The following is a 22,685-nucleotide window of genomic DNA, read 5'->3' on the forward strand; positions in this document are numbered from 1 at the left end:
GTGTGCTGAGGAGATAGGCTCCGCCCCCTTCTCGACGGCCTTATCTCCCGTTTTTCTGTGTATTCTGGCAGGGGTTAAATTCATCCATATAGCCTAGGAGCAATATGTGATGCATTTTTTGCCATCCAAGGTGTTTTTATTGCTGCTCAGGGCGCCCCAGCGCCCTGCACCCAGTAGCGGATCTTGCCACGGGCAAGCAGGACTTTTGCCCGGGGCGCCGCCTTCCGGAGGGCGCTGGCGCCTTCCGGAGGGCGCTGGCGCCTTCCGGAGGGCGCCGCACCGTGGCAAGATCCGCCACTGCTGCCCGCTGTGTCCCCCGCCGCCTCTGCCCGCTGTCGTCCCCGTCCGCCAGTGTGAAGGGAACTAGACGCTATGCGTCTAGTTTCCCTTCGTGGAGAGTAACTGCTGAGCGGTGCGCGATGACGTCATCGCGCACCGCACAGCAAAGGTCCTCTCCATGAAGGGAACTAGACGCTTTCCCTTCGTGAAGAGGACCTTTTGCTGTGCGGTGCGCGATGACGTCATCGCGCACCGCTCAGCATTCAAACGGCCCTAGCAATGTACATGGGGCGTAACTGACCACGCCCCCTGTATTAGGCCACGCCCCCATTCCCTGCCCGGGGCGCAGGGCGCTTTTGAACCGGCCCTGCCTGCACCCTCAGTGACCGGAGTGTGAAGTGTGCTGAGAGCAATGGCGCACAGCTGCAGTGCTGTGCGCTACCTTGTTGAAGACAGGACGTCTTCTGCCGCCGATTTTCCGGACCTCTTCTGTCTTCTGGCTCTGTAAGGGGGCTGGCGGCGCGGCTCTGGGCCCCGTCCATGGCTGGGCCTGTGATCGATCCCTCTGGAGCTAATGTCCAGTAGCCTAAGAAGCCCAATCCACTCTGCACGCAGGTGAGTTCGCTTCTTCTCCCCTTAGTCCCTCGATGCAGTGAGCCTGTTGCCAGCAGGTCTCACTGAACATAAAAAACTTTTCACTAAGCAGCTCAGGAGAGCCACCTAGTGTGCACCCTTCTCGTTCGGCACAAAAATCTAACTGAGGCTTGGAGGAGGGTCATAGGGGGAGGAAGTCATTGAAATGTCTGTACGGGGTGACGGTAACCCTATCTTTCCCTATACTACGGGGTTACCGTCACCCCGTACAGAGATTTCAATGGGATAAGGAGCCGGTTTTACAGAAAAATCCGGCAGGACTGAAAATAAACACAAAAGGAGCTGTAAACATTACTAATCCTTTTCTTTTTTACAGGTATTGCACTACAGTATTGCAACATTTAAATTGTTGCAAAATAGAATACATATTGTCACAAGCGCCTTGTTTTATTATCTATTTGAATTGTTTATTTTTATTCAGGGCAGCTAAAACACTTAAATCCCGGCAACAGCGCGGTTATTCTCATTTCTAATCATAGGGGGAGGAGCCAGTGCACACCAGGTAGTTCTAAAGCTTTACTTTTGTGCCCAGTCTCCTGCGGAGCCGCTATTCCCCATGGTCCTTACGGAGTCCCCAGCATCCACTAGGACGTCAGAGAAATCTTATTTTCCATAATGTATTTTATTTCCAGCAGATGGACACACAAGCAGGAATATCTCAGAAGGACATCTAATGTTATCCCCGGATTGTGACATAAAAGATGATGACAGTAGACAGGATTCTCCAGGAGATAACTCCATTACCCCAATTATACATCCAGCTCTATCAGCTGATCCCTCTGATCCTGGGGAATGTTCTCCTGATCACCCTGATATTGGTGCATCTGTTACAGCTCTGACAGTAGATACAGTGTATCCATGTTCTATAGATGCCAACTGTTTTACACAGAACACAAACCGTATTACTCATCAGACAGCTAAGGCAGGTGAGAGGCCACTGATATGTTCTGAGTGTGGGAAATGTTTTACAAAGAAATCATATCTTGTTATACATCAGAGAAGTCACACAGGTGAGAAGCCGTTTTCCTGTTCTGAGTGTGGGAAATGTTTTACACAGAAATCAGCTCTTGTTACACATCAGAGAAGTCACACAGGTGTGAAGCCGTTTTCCTGTTCTGAGTGTGGGAAATGTTTTGCATTGAAATCAGTTCTTGTTAAACATCAGAATAGTCACTCAGGTGAGAAGCCGTATTCCTGTTATGAGTGTGGGAAATGTTTTGCATGCAACTCAAATCTTGCTACACATCAGAGAAATCACACAGGTGAGAAGCCGTTTTCCTGTTCTGAGTGTGGGAAATGTTTTGCACGCAACTCAAATCTTGCTACACATCAGAGAAATCACACAGGTGAGAAGCCGTTTTCCTGTTCTGAGTGTGGGAAATGTTTTGCATGGAAATCAGATCTTGTTACACATCAGAGAAGTCACACAGGTGAGAAGCCGTTTTCCTGTTCTGAGTGTGGGAAATGTTTTGCATGGAAATCAGATCTTGTTACACATCAGAGAAGTCACACAGGTGAGAAGCCGTTTTCCTGTTCTGAGTGTGGGAAATGTTTTACAAAGAAATCAGCTCTTGTTACACATCAGAGAAGTCACACAGGTGAGAAGCCGTTTTCCTGTTCTGAGTGTGGGAAATGTTTTACAAAGAAATCAGCTCTTGTTACACATCAGAGAAGTCACACAGGTGAGAAGCCGTTTTCCTGTTCTGAGTGTGGGAAATGTTTTACACAGAAATCAGCTCTTGTTACACATCAGAGAAGTCACACAGGTGAGAAGCCGTTTTCCTGTTCTGAGTGTGGGAAATGTTTTACACAGAAATCATCTCTTGTTACACATCAGAGAAGTCACATAGGTGAGAAGCCGTTTTCCTGTTCTGAGTGTGGGAAATGTTTCACACAGAAATCACATCTTGTTACACATCAGAGATGGCACACAGGTGAGAAGCCATTTTCATGCTGTGAGAGAAATAAATCCGCTCTTGTTGAACACATTAGACATTACCCAAGTACGGAACCATTTAAATCTTCTGGAGTATAATCATCACTGTCGTCCAATGTTCCTCAAGGGTGAATCCGATCTCCTATGCTTTATAAAATATACATGCTAGCACTGGGTGATATAATCAGACGTCATGGCCTGGTCTACCACTGCTATGCAGATGACCTGCTTTTTGCTCCATGTACTGAGAACCTAATACCAATAAATGGTTGTCTAGCTGAGCGCCAGGGGTGGATGATGCCAGTTGGCTATGACTCAGTCTTTGTGAAACATAATAGAAGCTCCCCAACAAAGGACAAGACTACAGCTTTACCAACCATCTGGATTTATGCTTTGGTGTTCAGAATTGCAAAATACTGAACATGTGCTGAATCTTTGTGTTGTCCTGGTATGTGGCTGACACAGACATCAGGTATCTGCCACATACAAATCCTCGTTCTTCCATCTGTGGACCATAGCCAGAATCAAGCTCTTGATTCCCTCAGAAGTTCATAGACTACTGCAATGCCATCTACCTGGGTCACCCAGCAAAAGAATTACAGAGCTTGCAGCTAGTACAGAATGCAGCAGCCAAGCTGTTACCTAACCCGCCCGTTCCTGCCTCATAACACCCATTCTCTACTCCCTTCACCGGCTACCTGTAAGATGACAAATCTATTTCATAATTGGCTAACTGACCTTCCCAGCCCAACATTACATGGTCCAAGGTACTAGAAGCAGCTTCTGCCTCCTTACTGCCCTGCTTGCTGGGTTCTACAGATGAAGGACTGTTACCAGCAGTACCAAGAATCTCCTGTCATTCATTTATGGGTCAAGCTTTTAGCTTTGCAGTCCTGACCATGGAACTCACTGCCTTGCACAGTCCAAGAGGCCTCCACTCTAGAGACCTTCACAAGCAGGCTGATGACTGTTACTCACACTTTTCATTAATGTACCTCTATTTACTTCCTAAATAATATATCCCAAATGCTTAGGTCTTTTTTCTGCTGTTTATTTTGTATCTTGTGCTTTGTGTAAATGTGAATGTCTAATACCAGTTTGCACAATCTGTATTGCTGCACGACAGTATGGCGGCCATTGGAACGTGTTTTCACTTCTAGTTTACCTAACTTGTTGCAGACACTCATCTTGATAAGGAGTGCTGAGTGTTTTCTGATACAAGATCCTATCCATATATACCCTGTACATTATCATGTGCATTAGAGTCACCCGGGTTCCATCTGCGGTGGTTTGTTGTATGTTACATCTATATGGTGCGGATACTCCCCTGTATTTCATAATAAAAGCTTTTGTTTGCATCTAATTATTACATTAAAGCTTTTATTTTTTTAATCTGTTTTATATTCCCGTCTGAGTAATTACGCCATAATGTCTAATCTCGGAGTGGACACCAGAAGAAACCTTCTGGTGTTCCATCATTTTGTTTTGTGTAAGCATACAGGTAAGTGATGGCACGGTGGTCACTGACCGTCACATTCCGGTGGTATAATGGAAGTGGGACTGTCTGGGTTTATTCTAGTCTACTGCAGAAATAAAAAACTCAGCCTTTATCCTGCTTATAAAAATGACAAAGCCCATAAATCAAGCTTGGTCGGACAAGACAGAAGCCACATTAATGGTGGCACATCATATAGGCTGAGGACCCATGCTTCTGGTATATATGGCATAACTCCCTCTTCACCCACAAAAACCTTCCCTTCACCATTCACAATGTCCACCATTGCCCCTTCAGAAGGGACACAACTTTCCTTTGCTTTTTCCACCTCCTCCTTCATATAGCCCAGGACCACCTTCATGACCATTTCATGTTTATCTGGAGGCCTGGCATCTGGGAGGTTCATGGCCTGAGATGACCACAGACCCACCAGGTAGTGGGCAAGAAGAATCCACAGCCTCCTGAGGAACTGGAGAGTCCAAGGATCCACCCCGCATGAGGCAGAGAAGGGTCAACCACAGGGTCTGGCTCATCTATTTCCTTCCTAAAAGCTGCTCTTTACCCAGTTTGGTACCTGTGGGATCCCACTCCAATTTCCCTTGAGAGTCCTTACTAATCCCTTCTGAACCTACCAGTTCCTTCCCCTTCCAACCACTCCTCCTTTTTAAGCTTTTCACCACCTGCTGTGTGAGTCCCATCCAACCACTCCTCCATGCCTTGACTCATTGGTGTAGCAACCCCCTTCTCCCCACCCCCACCACACTGCTACACTGCAGTTAAGCTGTAAGACTTGCTGCTAGCAGTACTCACTACTTAGCACACACTCACATCCTGATTACACAGCTGTGCCAGAGACACTGTCTCACTGACAAATAATAAATAAATAAAATAAAGGAATAAGGGACAATAAACAAATTAAAACAAATATATATATAAATAAATGGATAGGATAAGGATAAATTTAGTACAAAGACAGGGACTCAACAATAAAATGCAGTAATGGACAAAGGAAGACAATCCGTTATACAACACAGTGGGAAAAGCTAATAGGGAAAGTTAATACTTATCTGCTCCACTGATCTGTGCACAGAAGTTGTTCTCCCCGGCTGCAGGCTCCCTTCCCCACCAGCTGCTGGCTCCCTCCGGCCACTGCTTCCTCCTGACTATTGTCTCTCCCCGGCCGCTGGCTTCCCCCTTGCTGCCGGCTTCTGGCTCCCCCGGCTCACGGCTCTAGCACCTTGTCGCTCCATCCTCGTGTGCGTCCTTGTGTGTGCGTGCCCAATGTCACTTCCGGTTCCAGTCGCTTGATGCTCAATCAGTAATAGGTTTCTCCAACATACTTGAAATGTATTTGTAGTTGGTTGATTATGTGCTCCTATTGCTGATTATACTAATCTATAACCTATGACTCCTGAATTTACTATAATTCTGTCAGTTTTTTCTGACTATTCCGATCTTCAATGCTTGTGCAAAGCAAGGTAGGGTCGGATTTTATGTCACTTTAACAAAATTTTAAGTGATTACAGTCACAAATTGTGTAGTACACTGTGCAAGTGTCTGATTATTTATCATGTGTAAGAGCGGCAAGGTTGAGGAAAATACACTCACAGCAGCACCAATACTCATCATGTTTGTCAAAGCTGGGCTAACCTCTCAGGATCTGGTTCAGAAACATAGTTTTAGCTTTCATCAAAGTCTTGACAAATCCAAGGAGGACACAGGTGCAAGTTGAACCCCCATGGGCTACCTTTTTATAGACAATATCCAGTGTAGCTGAGCGGATAATTCCAACTTCTGTACCAGGGTTAGGTTACACTATTAACCCTTACATGCAGCATTCCACCTGGGGTTTCTCACATCCAGCAGGGGAAGCAGCAGCCTCACAACAAAAACAGGCTGAAAGGACAGTGGTAAGTAAATCACATAGACATGAAACAATATCTTTACAGTCTACACATGCTTCAGATGAGGATTCGTTGGAGAATGAAGACTCATTACACTCTGGTTCTGCATACGAAGCTGAGGCGGAAGGTCTCAGCTCAGTGGACGTATCTGAGTTAATTAATGCGATGAAAGCTATTCTATCCTTAGAATAATCAGCAGAGCTTGTGTTAAAATCCAAGTCACCTGTGTTTAAATGTCCCAAAACAGTCAGGACTGAGTTTCCTGGGTCAGGACAGCTGAAGGAAATTTATAGAAGAGGCTTGGGTTACAACCAGTAAGAAATTTATAATTCCAAGGAAATGGAATTCCAGTTATCCTCTTCTGGCTGAGGACTGTTTAAACAGGGAGGTGGCCCCCAAAGTAGATACGCATGTAATTCTATTAGTGGGAATATCCACATTACCTCTTCCTTCAACATCATTAAATGGTGTCATGGATAGGAGAGTTGATGGTTTTTGGCAAAAAAAATATTTTGCCCCGTCTGGGGCAATCATAAGATCAATCAAAGCTTCAGCCTGGCTGGCAAAAGCAGTGGCTGCCTGGGCTGATGCATTGGAAATGGTTCTTTCAATTGCATATAGAGAGCAAAAATTTCATGTAGCACATATCAAACAGGCTGCAATGTTTTTGAAAGAAGCAGTCTTGAATATGGGTAATATTGCCTCTCAGGCATCAGCTTCAGCAGTAGCCGCTCGCAGAGCAGTTTGGCTACGTACATGGAAAGCTGATTCAGAATCCAAAAATGTTTTGGAGTATTTACCTTTTACTGGAGATATTCTTTTTGGTAAAGAATTAACCAGTATCTTGGAGTCAGAAGCAGACTCCAAAAAAGTAAAGTTTCCTTCCACATACAAATTCAAGCCTAAAGTTCCGGCTTTTCAGCCCTTTCTGTCTCAAGGGAAAACAAAAAGAAAAGGAGATGGCAAACAGTCCCAATACAACAAGTCTGGTGTTAAAGCCGAATTATAATAATAATAGAGAGTTCTCCGTTGTGATGATATTCAGCATATAGAATTTATTATCAAAGAGGGAACCACACCCAATATTCTGTGCAGAGGAGCATGGACCAAGACAAAATTCATCAATGAGCCTGTATCTTTAGAACACTGACTTTACATTATTTATACCATAACACTATACAATTATTCATAGCTTTTTTACAAACAAGGTGTACATATAGATTAAATCATGGAGATACATTGGTTGATGAACAATAAGGGGAAATGCCAAATATGGTCAGATTAGCTAATTATAGAGAGTGGTTTTATCCATAAGATGGCAGACTTGTCCATGAATCTTGACTCTCCTATATATAACAATTAGGTTCTCTAATAGGCTTCGTTGTCATAAAGGTCATTCTTGTTCATAATAACGTGTTGTCTAAAGTGAAGGTCCATCAGATATTCTATAATATGTCCTTGTTCTGCCACAAAGTCTCATACAATATCATTGAGCACTCGTTATCTACACAAAGGCCTTGCTACTAGCCACATAAACACCTAATCAAATGATGCTCAAGGGTTGTGGGAGAATATTACTCTGTGCATAGTAACTCTATACTAAAAGAAGACACTGTTTAAGGGAACATTAGAATATCAAGAATCATAGCACAATTAATGAGACAATACAGGATATTTGATATAACTTCAACATTCCACTGTTTTGTTTAATCTCTAAACAACTATCATATAATAAATCAAATACTCACCATGTGTAAATTATTTGTCTGGTGATGAGTGGAGTAGTGTGAGATGTGAGATAGAATAAGGAAAACCCGTTCTCTGGATGCAATCGCTGGCACTAGTCCACTGAGTATCGATGCGAAAAGCCTCAACCCTCCCGAAAACTTGTATAGATAAGAGAAATGGAAGAGGTAGCGACAGAACATGTTGTTTCTTTACCCTGGCTATAGGTTGAGGTTCTTCTTGCTGTGTGTGTGTATGAAGCAAAAGCATGTACGCACCTATTAAGTGTATATTTCTGTTAGTGTGATCATGTGTGGGCTACCGCAGTGTAGGTAACCGGGGTCATCACCATAAGATTAGTTTTTGGCTTTCTTTGGGGTGTTAGTATTTTGCCGCACTGTTGACCAAGGGCCGGCAGACATTTGATGCTTACATAGATTATGAAAATTATAAGAATTATCATCATGACATAATGTAACACTTGATATAGCCACTTAGAAATACTAGCTCCCATCCATCCAAAAAGATCCCAATCAGCCGATTGGTTCATGTGTTCCTGTAAATCTTGTAGTGATTTAACCTTCTGTTCAATGGGATTGTAATTATCTGAGATATTAAAACACATTCCTTTAAATTGTTCCCATCCGCTACCTTCTCTGAGCAGTAACTAATGGATGGCTACTGGATATTGAATCATACATTCTCTAATGTCTCTCAGTTCTTCATTAATGAGTCCTATAGAGGTGCTTGTAGTCTTTATATTTTTAGCTAGTCCATAAAAGTAAAACTTCCTAGGTCTATCACAAGTCTATATAGCAAGCCAAAAGGTATATCAGTAAGGGTATGATTTATAGTAAATTAATTTGTAAATCACAGTATTTTAGCTCTATAACCACGAGATATAAATAGATACTGTTGGTAAGCGTGTCTCCATTGATAAGTGATATATTTCTTCTTCTGCTCAAGTACATATTCATCAGTATCTTATCAAAACATCATTTTGTACATATTCCTAGTGTCATTATATTTTCATATGCCATGGTCAGTGTGGGGAACATACTATATGTTTATGTTATTTTCCTTAAGCCATTATGGGCCATGGTGTAGGAAGAGATGTCATCAGTCACATAGAACCCACAGGTGAATTGTTACCTTACTTGCCACAGTACCAGGAACCTGATTCAGCTCCCCGTCCTGTCCCCCCCCTTGTTCCACCAAGTATGAAATATATACAGTATATAATATCTGCCATCCAATCTACTATGAGCAGGTCTATTCTTGAACATAATACACCTTATAGGAATTTGCGATTCTTCCACTTTACCATCCATACCAAACAAGGCATGGAACTATTTACTGTCCCTTAAACAGTACCTCCAAATTTATGGTGAGATCAGCCCCCTCGTTGGCGCTATTAGCCTCTCCAGGTGGGCTTCTCTCAGCAACATTTCTGTAAATGGAGGAGACTGTGCTCTGATGGATCTTCCTGAACTCCTTTTTTCTCTCCTTTCAGGCATGAATATAGTTTGTGGTGCCGTTATTTAATTCAGAATGATACCTTACTGGGCATGTGCCAATGAAAATCTAATATGGAAACAGGTTCTTGGGAACAGAGTTAGTGGAGAGATAGACATCAACTGGTGCTTATGCAAGACTACACCACCCCCACACCACGTTCCCTGTGACTTTTGACAACATAATTAATATCATGGTGGGATTCTCTGAGGCCAAAGACCTATAGGGCAGTGTAATTGTGGATTAGACTCTTATGATTAAATATATATATTTTGTTTTAATACTTTTGTTCTATACAATGTGGCCAACCAGTGATTTTGGCTGCCCGCTAAACACTTTACAACATACTAAGACTTATTTCCTATAGGGTGGATAGAGTTATTCTGTATTGCCTGGGAAAGGTCCTTGTGTAGAGCGGGGTATTCTCTCTTTAGACGGGGAAGGCATGACTGCATCCTCTTACATTCATAGGAAAAGAAAGCTGAACTGTTGTCACCATACTCCCCTTACCATGTGAGTAAGCCTATGGGCTTTCTCCGTCAGGCCATGTACGGTAATAGTGATTCAGTGCAGTGGTCTTACCTTTACTCTCACCAGATATTATTATTATCCGGTACACATCCATTTTCCCTTCCACAAGGAAATTTCCTGTTATAAACAAGACTGGTACAATTGTATTCATTTCTCTATTATACAATATTTTCTTCTCTGGAACAGGATACTTTCTAGATTTCTCGTAGTGGCTCATTGTCAAGTAACATGGAATCAATATCTTCATTGTCTTTTGTGACTAGTTTTCCTTGGGCCTATGAAATATCATTGTTCCGTGTAGGATGACTCGGTGTTATCTCATTATCTTCATTACTACAATAGTCTCTCTTTTGTCTTTCTTAAAACAGACTTTCTTTTAGTCTTCAAACTTTCATGCGACCTTCATATTGTTTCTCAACTTTTCTTTTCCAATCAGCTCTCTCTTTATGATCCATCTGTTATCCTACATACTTTTCCTTTCTTCACTTGCATATCTTTCCTAAAAAATAAAACGCACTGGAATATGCGCCATACAGCTATTGATAGTAACGATATCTTTTCCTATAACAAATATATTCTACTCTCCCCCCTTGTCACAACCTTGTCACAAAACAGAAATTGTTTGTTATATGGGAAAATAACCCTTGGATAACTACGGGATCATAAAATAAAGACCATAAAAGTTTAAAAACATAATATTTAGAGAAAAAAAACAGCAATATGAGGACCTTGTGGTAGGAAAAATATGTAAATTATGTCGGTTGATGTAGTATCAAATACAAGGAAAGGGAAAAAAATGAACAATATTATATATGTGACTGGCTACATCACTTAGTAAGTATCTGATATCTTGGCATCCCCGACCTGTATATTTACAAAGTACATAGAATAACAGATTATAATTGATAATATTACTATCACAATAAACTTTGATATATCAATAATCTATTCTTCTGATTTTGCAATATTCTGGATTTTCATACTAGTACTTTGTCCATACGGAACCAACTTCTGTGACTTTCCTGTGGGACTTACAACATAAACGGGCTGTAGCTGTGGTTCTGTATGATTACTTTGCCTGTTGGTTTCTTTCTTTTTGCTATTACAATCTAGACGACGTATTGTCATGCGTTACTTGGTCTGAGAACATTCACATTTCCAGGAACCTTGCTTATAGGGAGTAACCCTTACCCTTTCCTTATCACAGCGTCTAGTACTACGTGCTGTGGACGGTTCCCCAAACTTATTAGTTCTGCATTTATCAGACCAAGGAACATTACAGTTTTGACAATCTCTCTTGGTACATTTCCATCCTGTTACTTTTGTCTTACACACTGTGGAAATAAATTGTAATGTTAATATCATGCTTGAAATTCATAATAACAGGAAACAAACTGCTTTTGATCACGTTTAAAAAATCAAAGAAAACTCCATTCACATATTTACATATAGATAAATACACATACATACCCATACAAATGCTTGTAGGAAAAATAATCTTAAAAAAAAAGTAAAAATAATCTTAAAAAGAGTAAGTAATTTAGTACTGTACTGTAAAATGCTGCGCAAACAAAATAAAACATTTAACTTGTATATAAAGTTATGACAAATATGTTTCTGAAATACATTTTTTTTAAGTATATGTTCAAAGAGTCAAATAACTCCCAGTCAATGGAGGTCATTCCAAGTTGTTCGCTATTTTTTTCGTTTGCACATGGTATAAGCAAAATTGCGAACATGTTGCACAATAGCGAATATACGCCCCCAACGTATTTTTGCTATTTTGTACGCAGTATTACACAAAATAGGCGCATGCCAAATGACATCGCAATAATGCAATCCCATCGCATTACCACAAACCCCATCGTAAAAATCCGAACTTCTCATATATTTACACAAGCTGCGTAAAATTGCACACGCTTTTGCTAAAAAACGCACAGCAATGTTTTTTTTATCAGTTTAATTTCAACACCTTTCAGTTCAAACTCAACAAGCCTTTCATCAATTCCGATTCCAATTAGTGTAATGAATGACAATGGTCATGACCGACTAAGTCTTCAAAGAATACCTGCCGAACACTTTGTAGGCATAATTAGCCATTAACATTTGTATTTGTAAATAAGTGAAATAGATGTAGTAACTGTTCCTGGCCTAATGTTAATTTTTCTGCTTTTTGTGTAGAGGTGTAGTGTGTGAATAAATGTGTTTACATGTTTTTCTAAACAATAAGCTCCTGTCATAAATGTGTCTATTGTTGTTTGTGTAAATAAAAATTCTATTCTTAAAATGTGTGGAATGTTTTAGGTCACCAGTTTCTGCACGCCAATCTGCTGTTCCTTTATAGCATTAATAAACACAACACCCGCTTAACTTCAACAATAAATTTTTATTTATTAACATTGTTTTTTTATATTTTTTCAAGAAATAATTTTGAAACTTTTTTTTTTTTTTTAGAAAAATGCTTCTAAATCTTCAATATCTGCCAGCACGGCCCTCAAATGTGTTTTTAATCTGCCCACAATTTCTGGCAAAGTTGTGGGATCTCCAACTGCAACATCTCAAATGAAGAACAAAAATAAACATTACTAACTTACTCACATTACCTATTATACAAGCAAGGCACAAAGCACACTTTAATGGCAAAGTGAATATATCATGGTTCTTGTAATGAAAAAACAGTAGCAGACCAACACACAAGCATGCTCTGCAATGTATTTCTAGATAAAAAACATGTTAAAAGTGTACCACACCATGCTGGGATTCATTCACATCTGGAGTGACCCAGACTTTTGTTTTTTTGGGGTTGGCCCTGCATCATCACACTGTATATCAACATCTTCAGAAGGACAACATATCCCAGCATGCCGACACGCCCTGAAATCCAGCCAAACTACATAAGGTCAAACAGTTTTTTTTTTTTTATTTATTTTGGGATAATAAACATTTTTACTGTGTCACTTTAACAACACATGTCCCCAGACTTGTACTGTCACACAGGGATACCGGGTAAAGCACCAGTGTGCAAAATTTCATGCATGATCAGCCTAAGGATCAGGTTCCAGACTGTGGTCTTGCCTGTTGCATTTTGCTGGTCCTAAACATTGTCGACCCACACACTGTCGATCTAATGATCCACACCCCTTACATGTGACACTGTTTTTTTATTTTGTTTTTGAAACACACTATTGTTAGGCAGTCATTTTGTAGTTAGCTTTGGATGGTCGTCAGCCTCTGTAGTTCAACATTGCTAATTCTAAATGCCACAAGATAAACATGTTATGTATGGAGACATGAAAAATGTGTCATTTTGTTTTCACTTCATGCGGCACATGTTCTCCAATTGCAATGCTAAATGCTTACGACGTAAGTGGTAGTGTAGCGACTCACTGTGTCCTAAGCCTGGCAAACAAAGTGAAGCATGCGAGTTGACTGTGCAAATATTGGAAAGTTAAAAAGTCCAACATATCAAATTCCACTCAGGTCTAACTGTTTCTATGATAAGCTAGCACATATAAACCCTGTTGTCCAGGCAACACTGTCGACCTAATGAGTGTGGACCTAGAGTGGGTAGCCTCAACATTGCAGACGTAGACACTGTACATCTAATGGTCCTCACACAAATGGAAATGCAACATCCAGACCATGATGAAGAAGACAAACATTTTACCTTAGTCCAAGATTGGCCCCAGTACAACACTGCATGTATTTGAATGTGAAGTTAAAGTAGGTAACAAATTAAATGAAAATGTGTGAAAACTTACTCGCATCTGGCACATGGTCACCTCCCTCCAGATACTCCGGGGCCTCTGCTGCCCATTCAGTCGGTGGGGAAGGTGGCTGGATAGGGGAAGTAGTCTGGATGGGGGAAGGAGGCTGGATGGGGGAAGGAGGCTGGATTGGGGAAGGAGGATGGAAGGGGGAGCTGGTTACAGAGGGTGGGTCTGATTGAGAGGGGGAGGGGGGCTGAGAGGTGGTTTGGGACACAGAGGGGAAGGGGGCTGAAAGGTGGGTTGGTCCACAGAGGGGGAGGTGGGGGGAGAGGTGAATTGGGCCACAGAAGGGGAGGTGGGCGGAGAGGGGGTTTGTGTCAGAGAGGGGGAGGGGGGGGTGGAGAGGGGGTTTGGGCAACAAAAGGGGATAGGGGCAGGGAGATGGGTTGGTTCACAGAGGTGGAGGTGGGCGGAGAGGGGGTTTGTCAGAGAGGGGGAGGGGGTGGAGATTGGGTTTGGGCCACAGAAGGGAATGGGGGCGGAGAGGTCGGTTGGTCCACAGAGGGGGAGGTGGGCGGAGAGGGGTTTTGTGTCAGAGAGGGGGAGGGGGTGGAGAGTGGGTTTGGGCCACAGAAGGGGATGGGGCAGAGAGGTTGGTTGGTCCATAGAGGGGGAGGTGGGCAGAGAGGAGTTTTGTGTCAGAGAGGGGGAGGGAGGTAGAGAAGGGGTTTGGGCCACAGAAGGGGATGGGGCGGAGATATGGGTTGGTCCACTGAGGGGGAGGTGGGCGGAAAGGGGGTTTGTCAGAGAAGGGGAGGGGTGGAGAGTGGGTTTGGGCCACAGAAGGGGATGGGGCGGAGAGATGGGTTGGTCCACTGAGGGGGAGGTGGGCAGAGAGGGGTTTTGTGTCAGAGAGGGGGAGGGAGGTAGAGAAGGGGTTTGGCCCACAGAAGGGGAGGGGGGTGGAGAGTGTGTTTGGGAAAGAGAGGGTGAGGTGGTTGGAGAGGGGGAGGTTGTGGATGAGGAATGAGAGATTGGGTGTTGGGGTTCAGGGACTTGGGGGGAAGGAGTTTGTGGCGGGAAGGAGGCTGCCGGGGAACCTAGGCGATGCTTGCCCTAGAGTCACATATGTAAAAGTTAATATGAGTTTATTAAAAAATATCCCTGTGAATTTCAAAATGACATTGTTCTGTTCAATGTAAAATACACATACCAAGCTAGTTATGTGTTCAGCCTACAGCCTGTGTAGTGTCTACAATAATAATTTTTTCATAAGCACTTTGCTACCCAGTCAGTACTGCAAGCCCTAACCACACACTCTGTAACCTGGGTAAGTGTGGTATGTTGGTGGTACTTATTATAATTATACAGTCTGCTAATAATCTCCCTTTAACACATTTTAGCTAAAGTTTGCAGTGTTTTCATTTATTTATGTTACTGCTACAAATCACAGCTTAATACACATGTGTACTCATTTTAGTGCGTTTAACTTACTGCGTCTGCGGCGTCCGGGGATTTGCTGGAAATTTCTCCAGTAATTGCAGTACTGGCTATTTAAAGGCCTTGCATGCAGCCTGTCTGCGTGGGTGTATGATATGAAACACAAGAGAAACAAGGCGGACGTGTTGGCAAGAATATTTCCAAGTGAGTTTTTAAGCAGTATAGTGCATACTAATATGCGTTTGTTAGCTGCCATTTTTTTATTGTTGTGTTGCAGACGGCGTGTTTTAAGCAACTTTAAGAATGTTTTTACATTACTTAGTATATAACAGGAAGGTGAGCAGGTAGAGTCAGAGGAGGGTTATCTGGCTGAGGCTGAGGTAGGGGACCTAGTGAGTCTGCCAGTGTGGGTCGCCACATTCCAACTCGCCCCCCCCCCCCCCCACCCAACCCTCTGCTATCCCAGCCATTCTGTCTGAAATTGCCAGTTATGGTGAGAAACGGACACAATTTCAGGACAGGGTGATCCGGGAGGTAAGCCAGATACCTGTCCGGCTCACTGAACACACAACCTGTGCTGGGAAAGGTGTAGCTCAACTCTGCCAAGGTTTGGCAGAGATCAGGCAGGGCCAAGCCCAACTCGCCTCCTCATTCTAACAACTCGCCAGCTCTGTTGTGCAAGGGCCCCAGGACATCGCCAGCCGCCTTGCCCACAGTGACAGGGAGCCAGCCACATCTGCTCCCTCCCCTCCCCCTGCCCAGGAAGATCCCACTGGGTAGGGCCCTCGAAGGTCACTTCACAGACCGAGCCATGACCAACATCAGGCGGGGCAAGAGAAGAGAAAGTAATGTCTCTCCAGATGCCCAGCACCCATGTTTGCCTTTATGTATTTTGCTTGTGGCATGTGTGGCCAGAAAGGACAACTCCCTCATGATGAAAGGGGCTTGTTGTATTGTTTTTTTGTTTTGTAACATGTGAGTTATTTTCCTGTACACTTGATCCATCTTCCTCTTCCTAGCGTGCTGTGTATGTTTAGGTTTGTGTATGTGGGCAGAATCTACTTCAGTTTTCCCTAAAATATCCTCTGGCTGGGGGTTCACAACATATTTTTTTGTTATGATTACAAATGTAATTTTGACAGTAGATGGGGGCACCACAGTACTGGGTTCTGTTATGTACAAATCACCACTGGCAGCTGTTTGTAGCTATGTCCAATCTTTATTTTCATGCTCATTTCTAGCCATGTTGGCTTTTTGAACTTCTTTATTTTCTTAAGTAAAACAAAAATTACCAAAAAATGCTTGTGGTTTTTTCTTTAAGGTTATGCACTCTGGTAAAATGTGAACAGTAAATTGCATATTGAGATTTGTGTTACAAGGGAACAAACATAGAATATTCTCACAAACATTGAAAAATCAAATTTTGTAAACACTTAACTGTGCCAAGAAATAAAAACAAAATTTGAATCAACTTGGGTTACTAGGGGCAACATGCCATAGTATTAGAAATGGTCACATGTTCCAAAACTAAAATAAGTGTGTTAGTTAGTAAGTAACATTAAGTGTAGGCTGCATTATGTGGCTCATGTTGTTTGGTATGTACAAAGAAAGATGGCAATGAAGAAAACATGGCATGTTGCCATTTAGCTGATGTAGTTTATAAATTGGTTTATTCACACTTGATGAAGGGTAAAATAAATAAAAAATAAAAAACAACATGCTGTTAACATCAAAGTATTTACAAAAAACAAATAAAACCCAGTACATTATTTGTGAGTGTGTCAGATTTAGATATGGTTAATGATAAATTGTTATGTGTAAAAACAATTGCTGATAACAGTCATTAGTAACTGCAGTGTTTGCCAAGTAATTGCTCAACAGGTGACTTCATTTGCCAATTATTTGCTAAATAGGGCAGACACACTTGTAACAGTAGTTCACAAGGGCTGAGTAGCTGCAGACTTACTACTCGGCTGCGTTCAGCTAGCGAACATTTGTTGTGTACTTATAACAGTCTGCTACGCATTTCTGCACAAAACACGCCTACTGCCGTTTGCATACTCCCACACTAGCCGCCTACTTTCACGCCCATTTCGTTAGATAGCGAAGCCAAGCTTCCGCACCGCCTCCGTCACACCCTGTTTTCATTACAGTAGTACGAACTGAAAATCAGTTAGTATTTTTGCTCAAGCATCGTTACGCTGCCTTTGCACACGCGCAATGTGAGTTTCGCGCATGCGCAGTTTGCAATTGTGATGCGATGAACTGCTGCGAACAACTCGGAATGAGGGCCAATGTCTGAAGGGAAGATGTCTGTAAGTAATGTGATATTTTTTTCTTTTTATCCTCTACATACAGCATCTCAGGAGCTTCACTAGGTCATCCGTGACTTACAGCGCGAGAGAAAAAAATACTAGTATTATACCCCTTTTACACCACCAGCCAGTAACACGGGTTATTGCACATGAACGCATTGCTGGCTGGTGTAAAAGGGCCGAGTTGGAATAGTCCGGGTTGAAGACCCGGTATTCCAACTCGGGTAGTTTGCCGGGTTGAACACGTGTTCAACCCGGCAAACTGTTCAGTGTAAACGGAAGCCGGATAGCGCGACCCGGCTTCCCGTTTACACTCTATGGTGCGGGCGCGCCGGGCGGCACTTGGAGATCATGTGATCTCCAAGCTGCCTCCCCCGTCACATCACCGGCACACCAACCTGGCAATATGCCGGGTTGGTGACCCGGTGTAAATGGGGCTGAAGTGGGTCGCAGTCGGGAGCCCTGACACGGGAGCTACCCAGCTGCGACCCGCTTCACTTGGGTGTAAAAGTGGTATTAGAGATACCTTTCCAGTGCTGCGTAACTGCATTACAGAAACTTCTAGTATCTCAGATAATAACAAAGTACAGTACAAATGAGTAAAATCTGAGGAATTTCTAGAAGCATAATATAAGCATAGTACTACAGTATACTACTGATACATTAATGTATGTACCACGTCTGTTTTCCTTCTAGAGGCATTATGTTGCCAACATACTGTATATGGCATTATTATCTCTAATATGTGTTGGTGGTGCTGCTCCTGCTGCTTCAAGGGAGAAAGACTATGTGTCGGAGGGGCTACTCGTGCTGATTCAGGGGAGAAAGGACTATGTGTCGGTGGGGCTACTCGTGCTGATTCATGGGAGAAAGGACTATGTGTCGGTGGGGCTGCTCCTGCTGCTTCATGTGAGAAAGGACTATGTGTCGGTGAGGCTGCTCCTGCTGTTTCATGGGAGAAAGGACTATGTGTCGGTGGGGCTGTTCCTGCTGTTTCATGGGAGAAAGGACTATGTGTCGGTGGGGCTGCTCCTGCTGTTTCATGGGAGAAAGGACTATGTGTCGGTGGGGTTGCTCCTGCTGCTTCATGGGAGAAAGGACTATGTGTCGGTGGGGCTGCTCCTGCTGTTTCATGGGAGAAAGGACTATGTGTCGGTGGGGCTACTCCTGCTGCTTCATGGGAGAAAGGACTATGTGTCGGTGGGGATGCTCCTGCTGCTTCATGGGAGAAAGGACTATGTGTCGGTGGGGCTGCTCCTGCTGCTTCATGGGAGAAAGGACTATGTGTCGGTGGGGCTACTCCTGCTGCTTCATGGGAGAAAGGACTATGTGTCTGTGGGGCTGCTCCTGCTGTTTCATGGGAGAAAGGACTATGTGTCGGTGGGGCTGCTCCGGCTGTTTCATGGGAGAAAGGACTATGTGTCGGTGGGGCTGCTCCTGCTGCTTCATGGGAGAAAGGACTATGTGTCGGCGGGGCTGCTCCTGCTGTTTCATGGGAGAAAGGACTATGTGTCGGTGGGGCTGCTCCTGCTGCTTCATGGGAGAAAGGACTATGTGTCGGTGGGGCTGCTCCTGCTGCTTCATGGGAGAAAGGACTATGTGTCGGTGGGGCTGCTCCTGCTGTTCCATGGGAGAAAGGACCATGTGTCTGTGGGGCTGCTCCTGCTGTTTCATGGGAGAAAGGACTATGTGTCGGTGGAGCTGCTCCTGCTGTTACATGGGAGAAAGGACTATGTGTCTGTGGGGCTGCTCCTGCTGTATCATGGGAGAAAGGACTATGTGTCGGTGGGGCTGCTCCTGCTGTTTCATGGGAGAAAGGACTATGTGTCGGTGGGGCTGCTCCTGCTGCTTCATGGGAGAAAGGACTATGTGTCGGTGGGGCTGCTCCTGCTGCTTCATGGGAGAAAGGACTATGTGTCGGTGGGGCTGCTCCTGCTGTTTCATGGGAGAAAGGACCATGTGTCGGCGGGGTTGCTCCTGCTGTTTCATGGGAGAAAGGACTATGTGTCGGCGGGGTTGCTCCTGCTGTTTCATGGGAGAAAGGACTATATGTCGGTGGGGCTGCTCCTGCTGTTTCATGGGAGAAAGGACTATGTGTCGGTGGGGCTGCTCCTGCTGCTTCATGGGAGAAAGGACTATGTGTCGGTGGGGCTGCTCCTGCTGCTTCATGGGAGAAAGGACTATGTGTCGGCGGGGTTGCTCCTGCTGTTTCATAGCAGAAAGGACTATGTGTCGGTGGGGCTGCTCCTGCTGTTTCATGGGAGAAAGGACCATGTGTCGGCGGGGTTGCTCCTGCTGTTTCATGGGAGAAAGGACTATGTGTCGGTGGGGCTGCTCCTGCTGTTTCATGGGAGAAAGGACTATGTGTCGGTGGGGCTGCTCCTGCTGCTTCATGGGAGAAAGGACTATGTGTCGGTGGGGCTGCTCCTGCTGCTTCATGGGAGAAAGGACTATGTGTCGGCGGGGTTGCTCCTGCTGTTTCATAGCAGAAAGGACTATGTGTCGCTGGGGCTGCTCCTGCTGCTTCATGGGAGAAAGGACTATGTGTCGGTGGGGCTGCTCCTGCTGCTTCATGGGAGAAAGGACTATGTGTCGGTGGGGCTGCTCCTGCTGTTTCATGGGAGAAAGGACTATGTGTCTGTGGGGCTGCTCCTGCTGTTTCATGGGAGAAAGGACTATGTGTCTGTGGGGCTGCTCCTGCTGTATCATGGGAGAAAGGACTATGTGTCGGTGGGGCTGCTCCTGCTGTTTCATGGGAGAAAGGACTATGTGTCGGTGGGGCTGCTCCTGCTGCTTCATGGGAGAAAGGACTATGTGTCGGTGGGGCTGCTCCTGCTGCTTCATGGGAGAAAGGACTATGTGTCTGCGGGGCTGCTCCTGCTGCTTCATGGGAGAAAGGACTATGTGTCGGTGGGGCTGCTCCTGCTGTTTCATGGGAGAAAGGACCATGTGTCGGCGGGGTTGCTCCTGCTGTTTCATGGGAGAAAGGACTATGTGTCGGTGGGGCTGCTCCTGCTGTTTCATGGGAGAAAGGACTATGTGTCGGTGGGGCTGCTCCTGCTGCTTCATGGGAGAAAGGACTATGTGTCGGTGGGGCTGCTCCTGCTGCTTCATGGGAGAAAGGACTATGTGTCGGCGGGGTTGCTCCTGCTGTTTCATAGCAGAAAGGACTATGTGTCGGTGGGGCTGCTCCTGCTGTTTCATGGGAGAAAGGACTATGTGTCGGTGGGGCTGCTCCTGCTGCTTCATGGGAGAAAGGACTATGTGTCGGTGGGGCTGCTCCTGCTGCTTCATGGGAGAAAGGACTATGTGTCTGTGGGGCTGCTCCTGCTGTTTCATGGGAGAAAGGACTATGTGTCTGTGGGGCTGTTCCTGCTGTTTCATGGGAGAAAGGACTATGTCGGTGGGGCTGCTCTTGCTGCTTCATGGGAGAAAGGACTATGTGTCGGTTGGGCTGTTCCTGCTGTTTCATGGGAGAAAGGACTATGTGTCGGTGGGGCTGCTCTTGCTGCTTCATGGGAGAAAGGACTATGTGTCGGTGGGGCTGCTCCTGCTGCTTCATGGGAGAAAGGACTATGTGTCGCTGGGGCTGCTCCTGCTGCTTCATGGGAGAAAGGACTATGTGTCGGTGGGGCTGCTCCTGCTGCCTCATGGGAGAAAGGACTATGTGTCGGTGGGGCTGCTCCTGCTGTTTCATGGGAGAAAGGACTATGTGTCTGTGGGGCTGCTCCTGCTGTTTCATGGGAGAAAGGACTATGTGTCGGTGGGGCTGCTCCTGCTGCTTCATGGGAGAATGGACTATGTGTCGGTGGGGCTGCTCCTGCTGCTTCATGGAGAAAGGACTATGTGTCGGTGAGGCTGCTCCTGCTGCTTCATGGGAGAAAGGACTATGTGTCTGCGGGGTTGCTCCTGCTGTATCATGGGAGAAAGGACTATGTGTCGGTGGGGCTGCTCCTGCTGCTTCATGGGAGAAAGGATTATGTGTTGGTGGGGCTGCTCCGTCTGTTTCATGGGAGAAAGGACTATGTGTCTGTGGGGCTGCTCCTGCTGTTTCATGGGAGAAAGGACTATGTGTCGGTGGGGCTGCTCCTGCTGCTTCATGGGAGAAAGGACTATGTGTCTGCGGGGTTGCTCCTGCTGTATCATGGGAGAAAGGACTATGTGTCGGTGGGGCTGCTCCTGCTGCTTCATGGGAGAAAGGACTATGTGTCGGTGGGGCTGCTCCTGCTGTTTCATGGGAGAAAGGACTATGTGTCGGTGGGGCTGCTCCTGCTGCTTCATGGGAGAAAGGACTATGTGTCTGTGGGGCTGCTCCTGCTGTTTCATAGCAGAAAGGACTATGTGTCGGTGGGGCTGCTCCTGCTGCTTCATGGGAGAAAGGACTATGTGTCGGTGGGGCTGCTCCTGCTGCTTCATGGGAGAAAGGACTATGTGTCTGCGGGGTTGCTCCTGCTGTTACATGGGAGAAAGGACTATGTGTCTGTGGGGCTGCTCCTGCTGTTTCATGGGAGAAAGGACTATGTGTCGGTGGGGCTGCTCCTGCTGCTTCATGGGAGAAAGGACTATGTCGGTGGGGCTGCTCCTGCTGCTTCATGGGAGAAAGGATTATGTGTTGGTGGGGTTGCCCGCTCTATAGCATATGGGACCATATTATGGGTGATTATGTGCTGGCAGAATAGCACATTCTCCTCAGTATGGGAGATGTCATTATGTGTCTCTAACATTGAATTTGCACAATTGGTATTATATAGTGGCGGATTTTCTATTACATTATTACCACAATTATTTACATTATTTGCTTTCCCGTGTAATTTAAAATCCTGTAATCAAACCTGGGACGTTCTCGTAGGGATCTTATTGACCTAGCAATATTTTCTGGAGTATTGGTAACATTAACACATGTATTATTATTATTTCCATTACAGTGTTACTATAATCATTGACAGTCTTTATTTTCCAGTTATATATTTCTTTTAAACTACCCGTCTCAGGAAACTTTATTTCCTCATCCTTGGTGATGTCATTCAACTTCGTCACATACTTCACACACACTTGTCCATAAAAATCACTCATACAACTAACCGTGGTTCCCATAATAATCTTAGATGAGTCACTGCCCATTTTCAACAATAACAAAACAATATATTCTCTTTACACAACAATGGGGGTCATTCCGAGTTG

At 44.7% G+C, this 22,685-nt stretch overlaps 1 protein-coding gene across 1 annotated transcript in view; it reads left to right on the plus strand.

The window, feature by feature from the left end:
- LOC134983269 (uncharacterized) overlaps positions 1-22,685 on the plus strand; it is a 402,217-nt gene that overhangs the window by 181,550 nt on the left and 197,982 nt on the right. The window contains exon 8 of the mRNA XM_063948992.1: positions 1,566-2,959. Coding sequence (XP_063805062.1) covers positions 1,566-2,959 — 1,394 coding nt within the window. The remainder of the gene's footprint in view (positions 1-1,565; positions 2,960-22,685) is intronic.

The sequence above is a fragment of the Pseudophryne corroboree genome (assembly GCF_028390025.1).
Source record: "Pseudophryne corroboree isolate aPseCor3 chromosome 3 unlocalized genomic scaffold, aPseCor3.hap2 SUPER_3_unloc_11, whole genome shotgun sequence".
NCBI classification, from domain to species: domain Eukaryota; kingdom Metazoa; phylum Chordata; class Amphibia; order Anura; family Myobatrachidae; genus Pseudophryne; species Pseudophryne corroboree.